Here is a 10518-nt window from a genome sequence, read left to right as displayed (position 1 = left end):
TGTTGGAGGCCCACAGGCATTAGGCATCGTCCTTGTTGACACCCCATGGTGGGTGGGAAGCAGGATGAAACACAAATCTATTAACACGGCAAATCAAAACGCAAAAAAGCAAAACCGTTGTCACATTGATGATACTGATGATGAGGATGATGTCATTACCAGACTTTGTTACTCTGAACGTAACACATGGCCTCGATTCATTGTCGCTGAATCAAGTGAGAAAACCTTGACATCATGTTCTCCCTTTCTACTAGCGAAAACAATTCAAGGCATTGCTGGGACTGTCAAGAATGTTACAAAAACTAGATCTGGTTCAATTCTCATAGAATGTCTAAAGAGAGAGCAAGCGGCCAATCGTCTGGGAGCAAAATCATTCGCAAATATCTTTGTAAAATGCTGGCAAATCTTTAAATTTTAGCAAAGGAATCATCCGAGACAGAGATAAGAGTCTTGCTGATCTGTCAACCGATGACATTGTTAGTCAGTTGCGTATGCAAGGAGTGGTCGAGGCTAAGCGATTCAGCTTTAAGAAGGATGGAATATATTTACCCTTTACTTACTTGCTTACGTTTGATGTACCCACATTACCTCAATCAATTAAAGTATCCACTGAGATGGGCAGAACACTTGTGAAAATCATACTTCTTGTTCACTCTGTGCTGGTAAAGATCACGGCAGCAGCACATGTTTGTCTCAGATCAAATGTGTAAATTGTTCTGACTCTCACATGTCGTCGTCTGAAGAGTGTCCGGTATGACAGTTTGAAATGAGTATCCAACGTATTAAAACTGAAAAGAACATAAGCTTTTCAGAAGCAAGGAAGTTGGCAAATTCAGGTACACCCTCTGGTAACACTGTATTGAGAGGTAAGTCAACATATGCAGAGGTGATGAGACATTCCAGTAAATCTATTGACTGCCAAACAGACCTGACCTGGCTGACAGCTCAGACACTTATGAGTATTCAGGATCCTTCCTCTGTTTCTTCCTCACGAAAAATATCACAATCCTCTGAAACTCAACAGCACCTACACCGGTTATCAAAAAGAAGAATGTAAATGTAGATTACTCTAAGAAGCAAAATACAAGTGACCGTCTTCCTAAAGGACAAAGAGGCCCTGTGTCACTTTTAAACAGATTTGATCTTTCAGATGACATGGAGGTGTCACCTCCTCTGACAACCCCGTCTCGGAGCCATTCTCCTAAGAAAAAGGGTCGTAAACATTCACCGATAACACATCCTATAGGACGGATACACTAATACAATGGAATTGCAGAGGACTCAGGAAGAATTATAATGAGATTCTTCTATTGTTACAAGACTTTAAGCCTTCAGCATTGTGTCTCCAGGAGACGTATCTTAAACATACTGACGTTTTCAACTTATGACAATAGAGTTGTTACCATTCATTTTCTCCCCATGGGGACAAAGCTACTGGAGGATCTAGTATCCTGGTCAGACAGGACATGATTCATAGTGCCGTTCCGCTGAATACTAATCTTCAAGCTGTTGCTATCCGGCTGACCTTGCACATTGCACTTACTTTGTGCTCACTGTATGTACCACCTTCATCAGTTCTTTGTCAAACTGACCTTCACAGTTTGTATGATCAACTCCCAAAGCCCTGCATCATCATGGGCGACTTAAATGGCCACATCCCTTTATGGGGTAGTACAAATACAAACAATAAAGGGAAAGTTATTGAAGATGTTATTTCGATAGTAATGTATGTGTTTTTAATGATGATTCCAACACTTACTAGCATCCAGCCACTGGAACGTATTCTGCACTTGATCTAACCCTCACAGAGTCGAACATTCTCAACGAATTTGAATGGTCTGTACATGATGACCTTCGCGGAAGCGATCACTTCCTTTCTCTCCTGAAATTTATAACACCAGGTGACAACCCACCTTCATCACGGTGGAATTTCACTAAGGCAAATTGGCCTCTATATGGACAATTATGGCATGTATATGAACAATTATGCAAAACTTAACACCTGATCACTTCAGTAATGTACCAGATCCCATTCTGATGTTCTCAACACAACTGAATGAAATTGCTGATCAAACCATTCCTAAGTCCTCTGCAATCCTCATATTCGTAAACCATGGTTTACTGACGAATGCAAACAGGCAAGAAAACGTAGGAAGAAAGCAAAAAATATTTTCACAGACATCCTACTGTTCATAACTTCAACAATGTTAAAAGTACTAGTGCTAAGGCACGACGTACGTATAAGGAAAACAAGCGCCAGTCTTGGAGGAACTATGTTTCAAAAATTAATTGTCGTACACCCATGTCTAATATGTGGAACATGGTTCAGCGAATAAAAGGCAAACGTTCAAAATCTGATGTTCACCACCTTAAAGATGGTGACAAATTAGTCACTAAGAAAGCGGACATTGCTTTAAAAAATGGCGAAACACTTGCAAAAAGTTTTTCATCGGCAAATTATGTCAATGAATTTCAGAGATACAAAAACCAACAGGAAAAGACAAATGTTAATTTCGATTCCAATAATGGTGAAGACTATAATGAAGGTTTTTCGTTACATGAGCTCCACACGGCTCTTGATCAAGCTCATGATACTGCAGCGGGCGATGACAATATTCATTACCAGCTATTGAAACACTTGCCTGAACCATGTCTGGTCACACTTTCAGATATATTTGACAAAATATAGATGTCTGGAATTTTTCCTCCTTCGTGGCGTAATGCCATTGTAGTGCCAATACCAAAACCTGACCGGAATCACACGGATCCATCAAATTACAGACCGATATCTTTAACCAGCTGCGTTTGTAAAACCATGGAACAAATGGTAAATGACAGATTAATTTGCTATCTGGAAACTAAACACCTCATTACAAATATTCAATGTGGTTTTCGGAAGAATAGAAGTACTATTGATCATTTAGTACGTTTAGAAGCCTTCGTCATAAATGCTATTATCACCAAACAACACGCAGTATCTATATTTTTTTATCTTGAGAAAGAGAAAGCATACGATACTACGTGGAAGCATGACATTTTAAAGGATTTACATGATTTTGGTTTGCGGGGTCGTTTGCCTCTCTTTATATCACAGTTTTTAAAAGACAAGCAATTTCAAGTACGAGTGGGTTCAACCCTGTCTGCCCATTATAATCAGAATCAGGGTGTCCCACAAGGCAGTATTTTGTCGGTCACGCTATTTAGTATTAAAATAAATAGTCTTTCAAAGGTTTTAAGTGATTCAAGAGATGGATCATTATTTGTGGATGATTTTCATATTTGTTGTCGTGGTAAAAGTATGCGAACTGTTGAGAGACAGTTACAAATGTATCCAATCAAAATTCATAAATGGTGTCTTGAAAACGGGTTTAAATTTTGTATACATGTTTGTAGGAAATACAAACCCCATAAAGACCCCGAATTATCATTAAATGGCTCACCCACCAAAGTTGTGAAGGAGGCTAAATTTCTTGGTCTCATCTTTGACTCGCATCTAACCTTTCTGCCCCATATTAAGTACCTCAAAACCAAATGCCTGAAGGCACTCGATTTGTTAAAAGTTGTTTCTAATTCAAAGTGGAGAGGGGACCAAACTACCCTCCTTCATTTATATAGATCTCTTGTTCGATCGAAACTTGATTACAGTTCCATTGTGTATGGTGGAGCCTGTAAAAGCAACCTAAAGCTGTTAGATTCTGTACATCACCAAGGTCTGAGGCTATGTCTTGGATCTTTCAGAACATCTCCCATTGACAGTCTCTACGTCGAGGCCGATGAGCCATCTTTGGAACTTCGCCGTATCAAATTGTCTTTACAATATATTACAAAGTTATATTCAAATGAATCCAATCCTGCTCACAACTGCCTTTTTAATCCCCTTTATGGGGATTTGTATAATAATAAAACTTCACTTGTTCCTCCTCTGGGGATACGAATCCAACAATACATTTCTGCTGCTGGGATTGAGATGGAGAATATATCTCCTTCCCGTCTTCTTTCTTCTCCTCCTTGGCAATTAGTGAGGCCACAAGTTGACCTAACACTGACAAAGTTTCAAAAATCAGCTACTAACGAATTACAATATAAACAAGAATATAATCTATTAAAAAGTAAATATAGTACATATAAATCCTTATTTACTGATGGGTCCAAGGATGGTGGCGCAGTTGCATGTGCCATTGCCATTGGATTTCCAAAACAATATTTTCTAAATTACTGGATAACAGCTCTATTTTTACAACAGCTCTCAGATCCATTCAAAGACATCCTAAACATAAACAATATGTGCTCTTTTCTGACTCTCTTTCATGTCTTCAAGCTATTAAAAACGTATCTTGTAAACATCCACTTTTAATTGAAATTATTGAATTACATAATGATCTTGCTACTGGCCAAAGTGACACCTTCTTTTGTTGGATACCCAGTCACATAGGAATCACTGGGAACACAATGGTCAATCTTGCTGCTAAGGCAGCACTCAACAAATCTGTGACACCACTGCTGATTCCATATTCAGAATATAAAGCTACCATTAGATCTTATATCCGTGATCTGATGCAGAAGAAGTGGGACACCCAAGCGGGTATCAATAAATTACATGCAGTAAAATCCTTTGTAAAGAGAAAGCTGATATTTTAAACACGGTGGTATGAATTGTCAGCTGCGATTGTTAGTGGCTGTACCCTCAAAGGGGGTTAAAGTAGCGTAAAATTATTGCCCCCCTGAGAGGATATGTAAGTCCCAAAACGTTCAAAGTGAAATTTAAACTTACCAGTATTTTAACCGTAGTAATTTTGTCATTTTAAATTTCGGCTACATTTTCCCCACAATCACCAGCGGCTGAGGGGATGGTGTAAATCCAGCTAGGGTCCATGCGTATGGTGATCTACCTTCTGTTGTTGGTGATCTATATTTTTTATATTATGTATTGTCCGAATTGTACTGTTACTTTCTAACTCCATATGCTAGTTTTAAACTCAAATTGTGATACTCTAGTTATTTTACCGTACTTTGACGACGGGTTTTAGAATATATACATATTCTTTATAATCATGTTTGTTCTCGTCACGATATGGCTGAAATATTGCCCATGTGACGTTAAATAATAACTCACTCACTCACTCTTGAAATGTGTTGTGTTTAATGTAATGTCATGTGATTCTTATTTGTGTCTGCTTATGTTGTTAATACATCTCTTGGAAAACAATGTTTATTATGTAAAAACTGTGACTTGCAATGAAATTACATACGGTGTTGTTATAGAAAAAAAACAGGTGCACTCACTGTCCGGCTTAATTGCCTTACCTGCTGGGCTCCCTAGCCAGGATCACCACATCTGTATGTGCACTTGTGGCCTGAGTAAAGGGATATAACTCCACACAACACATAAGTCTTATACGGATGCTTATTAAACATTGAAAAATAGCCATGATGGTGTTTTTATCACTACTGAAAATTTGCATATGCGTTGAAAATATGTGGATTGTTTTACTATTGCTGGGACAGTTTTCCTGTCAACATTAATAAACGAATGATTGATCTCAAATTTCGGTGTTTTCAATGAAAATGGTGAATTAAGTTTGTATCAAGAAGCACCGTGGGACTCATTTTCAAAGTAGTTGTGACTATCTTCCTAATAAACAGCTTGAACTTACATATCCATACAGACATAATTTCCAATAATATGAATCTAGAGGGACATATCCTGAATACTTGAATCTAACTGACGAAGACAAGTTTTAAACTACAGGTCCTCTTTATCTATCACCATTTTACGGTTGGGTGATTTCAGTCCTGTGCGATCCCCTCGGCGCAGATTCTTGGGTATGACTATATTTACAACTACATGCACTGATAACTGGCACTGTCTATTTTCTCTGCATACTGCCGACGTCACGCTCTTAACGTCCTATCCAGACCTTTGTTACAAAACTATACCCACAATGGCGTCGGTGTTTGTAAGACAGGCAGCACGAATTGTGTGACCCATATCCTAGTCAAGCAGCGCAAAGACGAGAAATGTTGAGTCAGCCACTCAGTGTGTGTCATGATAGCACATTTTACATTGGATTTCGACAGAGGCGGAGGGTATTGAGATTTTTCCATTGTTTCTTATCGAAGTGTTTGTTTGTTGTTTAATGCCACCCTTAGCAATATTTGAGCTATGTGTTGGTGTTCTGTAAATACTAGAATCCTAATCAGACAATGATGTAAATACTAGAGTCTGAACCAAACAATCCAGTGATAAACATCATGAGCGTTGCTGTTCTCAATTGGCATACGACGCCGTGTGTCAAAAAAGACCACCCAGTCTCGTTGGCCACCTCTTACCGCAAGCATGGGTTGCTGAAGACCAGTTGTAGGTCGGGTCATGTAACAATGATAGTTGGTCCGGTTGGAGATAAGAAAAAGAGAAACAAAATTCGGACAGCCTTCAGATATCTGCCGAATTTCACTTGCTAGGTCATATGTGGTATGGACATGTATAAGGACAGCAAAATGAAATATTGTCAGCGGGGACTATAATCAGTTCAACAGTTCAACAGTTCAATATGCAATACAACAATTAAAACCGAATAGTAGATTGATCCATAATGCCATTATAAAAACGGTTAAGTGTTCCATATGTTGTAACTGGGATGTCACATTCTCAATAAGGTACATATTCTGATACAAGGCCTGTCCGGGATACGAATCCATGCTCTCGAAGACTACCCACTCAATCACAATGGTGCGATCATTGACTTCATGACCTGGCATGACATGACATGAGTCAAGGTCATGTAAATCAGTTGTATATTTTGAGACTGACCAGGAATGGGCTACTTTGTATTCGTTGAAATGTTAGTAGCTGGTATTATTCTCGAAACGCCATGGCGACAAGGAACAGGCTTTGCAATCTGAATCCTGTCCGAAATCGAACACAGGATTTAGGCGAAGCTTTTACCCACAAGATCCCCCACCGAGCCCTTTAGATGTAGGGGAACAACCTAACACTGTTTACAAACATTGCAACCTCCTACTGCTATGCATTGTATCGAAGAGCAGAAATGTCCAGTGGATAATAAGACCTAGTGTGGTAGGTAGCAATATCACTGCATGCAATCGTGCCCCCACCTGTTACAAAATTATCATCAATGTTAAACGTACATCATTTCAGTGAAGTGGTCATATATTCTTGCAGCGAAGTGCCGAACAATTATTGTGAGGAAAGATAATTTTATCCACTCCGTTATACACCTCACTATCGTGTAGGAGAGCTTACAACTGATGTTGTGAGGGCCATGAGAAAGATTATCTAGAGCTCTGAAAGCATTATATTCTTGAGATCAGGACCCGTGAAGGTCCCGGGGTAGAATAGGCTTTCAGCAACTCATTCTTGCTATAAAAGGCGATTATGCGTGTCGTAAACGGCGACTAAAGGGATCGGTTGGTCAGGCTCGCTGACTTGGTTGACACACGTAATCGGTTACCAATTGCGCAGATCGATGCTCATGCTGTTGATCACTGGAATGTCTGGTCCAGACTCGATTATTTACAGACCACCGCCATATAGCTGGAATATTGCTGAGTGCGGCGTAAAACTAAACTCACTCGAGACTCGTAAACTAAACTCACTGAGCTAAACTCACTGAACTAACTCACTCACTCACTCACTAAAAATCAAGTCCTAGCATAAGGTCTTGAATAAGGTCCTAGAATAAGGTCTTGATTGTAATGATCAATGATCAGCTGGAGGCCGGTGATACTGCCTCGACACCACACCGGTTTTAGCCAGCGTCGTAGCCTTGCTCTTAGTGCACATGTCCCTGCTGCGAGTGACCTAGTAACTAAGTCTTCCTTCGTCCCGTCTCTAAATGGAGAGCGTTCCCCTTCAGTCGGCTTTCTGAATGCAGGTCTAGTTGAAGGTACGTCCTTGACAAGTGGGGCGACTACGTTCTCCATCATGAGAGATAAATATTTTTTTCTGTAAAAACAGTTACAGATCGTTTTAACATAGGTAGTTCTCTCTCACTTATTTGTTAATTGTTCAATTTTGAGTAATATGTTCTGTACGTAGATGTATTTTGATGATTGGTAGTTTAGATTAGTAGCTAGAATTGTTAGTGGCTGTACCCTCAAAGGGAGTTAAGTATTGTAAAATTATTGCCAGCATTTCTATACAAGTCAGCGGCTGAAGGATGATATAAATCCAACTAGGGTCCATGCAGGTAGCAAAGGTACTGTAGGTCCCCATGGTCCCTAGTGTTGTGATCTACCCTCAGTTCTTGGAGATCTACAGCCATTGGTTTTACTGTTTTTCGTCGACAGTTGTTTTTTTTAATAATGTACATATATTTCTTTTTTTGTGTGTCAAGAATCTTCAGACTCGTCACGATTTTGGCTGCAACATTGCCAATGCGACGTTAAATATAAACTCACTCACTCACTCACTCACTCACTCAGATAGGGACAATCTTTATGAATGATCATCTTATCACTGTATTCAAGTGATACGGCTTTTCGATACAGATTCACCCTTGGGGAAGTAATTTATGACACAGTCTTTAGAATTGTTGACTCAAAAATTAAACCTATTCTGTCATATGGCTCTGAGTTTAAGGGTTTTAACATTTTAATGTTTTCGAATGGGTTCATGTTTATGCTTGTAAAAGAGTTTAGGTGTTAAGGTCAGAATTGTTTCATGTATGGTTTATGGAGAATGTGTATCCTTTGTGCATTGATTGGATATAGATGTACAAACACACAAATGACCAAAGTATGTATACGTTTTAAAATCCTGTTTCGTTTAACCATTCGTATTTTAGACATATATTTACAGGCGGCTCGCCGTCCTGAGTTTAAAGCCATATACTCGTAATAAAGCAACCATGGTACGTGTTTGTTTTTTACGACTGGTCATTACTTACGTAAGGGATATAACACGATCCCGATGTTTTGGTTGGACATGTAAGCATGAGGGGTCGGGAGAACCTGCGGGCCGAAGGCCGAAGGCCCAAGGGTTCTCCCGACCCCGAATGCTTACTTGTCCATCCAAAACCAGGAAGAGTGCTATATCTGTCATATAAGCCAAAGGAAAAGGCGATAAATATATCAAAATCGAGGTTTATTTTGACGAACAGAGATGGACGATAAGCGAGTAACCGTTTACACTAAAAATTATCGCCCAAACACAGCCACTCACCCGCCAGCTGTAAACAGCACGATCTGCACGTGGTAAGTGTCGCGACTTCACGTGTCTGCGCGCTGGCTCGTCGTCAGTCGCTACTATTACTTTGAAGAATATGGAGCGAGAAGAAGGTGATGACATTTTCATAACGCAATCGCAATCGCGTGAAATGGATAGCGAAAGCAGTGACAGTGATCGTGAGTTCGAGTTTTAGATTCGGCAAACCCCTTGATAATAACGCCATTAAGAATGATTGGTCTCTTGCTGTGTTTACTAGATGGCAGGAGGAAAGACGTCAGAGAGACATGAAATACAATTTGGATTTGCCGAAGGTGTGTTTGTCAGAAAGTTTATTCGAAATGGGTGCTGAGAACCTTAATCTCACCTTGAATTTTTTCTTGTTCGAAGCCCGGAAACAAGACGGAGGGTTGTATCCATCGCATATATTGTATGGTATATACACCTCGTTACAAAGCGCCATCAGAGCAAAGGGATGTACAGTGAACATGTTTGAAGATAAGGAGTTTGAAGACAGCCGTCGATGTCTGGACGCAGTTATGCGCAATCGTTCTGCTGAGGGTCTAGGAACCGGAAGCCGGAAGCTAACAGAAACGATATCCCTCACTGAGGAAGAGCAGCTTTGGCAGTGTGGAGCTCTGGGAGACGACACCCCCAGAAAACTTCTAGATACAGTGCTGTATCTTACAGGTTAGTCTTACTAAATGCTCTATTCACGTACATATTGGTTATAGTTATCGTAAGCTTTCCTATTCTTTGGCTGAAGAAAAAATGCTCATATATAAATGATGATGTAGTTATTTTGGTCTTTTTGTAGGATTGCACTTCGCTCTTCGAGGGGGTAAGGAACATAGGACCTTGAGGATGTCTGCCAAACCACAAATAATGGGACCTCATACGGATGGCAACGGCCGAAAGTTCCTTCTGTACACCGAAGATGTGTCAAAAACAAACCTTGGCGGGTTGACGCAGAGCAAACAAACTCCGATGAAAGTGCGGACCTATGAAAACATTAACAAGGACCGATGTTACTTCAGTATTTTCCAGAAGTACAGATCATTGTGTTGAGTATATTTTCTATCAATGAATCCAAATTTAAAAACAAAGAAAAATATAACAAATTTAATTTAATTGTATGTGTGTGTATATATATAGATATAGATATATAGATATAAATCTTTGAGAAGAAATAAACAGAAGGAATACAGACATAAACTTTGAACGATATGCTAAAACAGGATTTAACTTACTTTTGGCTTAGGTTTAAGAAGCTTCAGGACACTTCCCGTACTGGTACTGAGAAATGGCTTTACTACTTTTCTAAAATTATG

The 10518-nt window shown here is 39.6% G+C and overlaps 1 protein-coding gene across 1 annotated transcript; it reads left to right on the top strand.

Annotated features, from left to right (window-relative positions):
• Positions 1-9528: 9528 nt before the first annotated feature.
• Positions 9529-10255, top strand: LOC137259419 (uncharacterized protein KIAA1958-like). The gene is made up of 2 exons (XM_067797080.1): positions 9529-9877; positions 10005-10255. Exons 1-2 carry the CDS (start codon positions 9529-9531, stop codon positions 10253-10255), a joined length of 600 nt encoding a protein of 199 aa, XP_067653181.1.
• Positions 10256-10518: the final 263 nt, after the last annotated feature.

This window comes from Haliotis asinina, chromosome 13 (assembly GCF_037392515.1).
Source record: "Haliotis asinina isolate JCU_RB_2024 chromosome 13, JCU_Hal_asi_v2, whole genome shotgun sequence".
NCBI lineage: Eukaryota > Metazoa > Mollusca > Gastropoda > Lepetellida > Haliotidae > Haliotis > Haliotis asinina.
The sequence above is the reverse complement of the archived record's forward strand: the minus strand, read 5'-3'. Positions and strand labels throughout refer to the sequence as shown.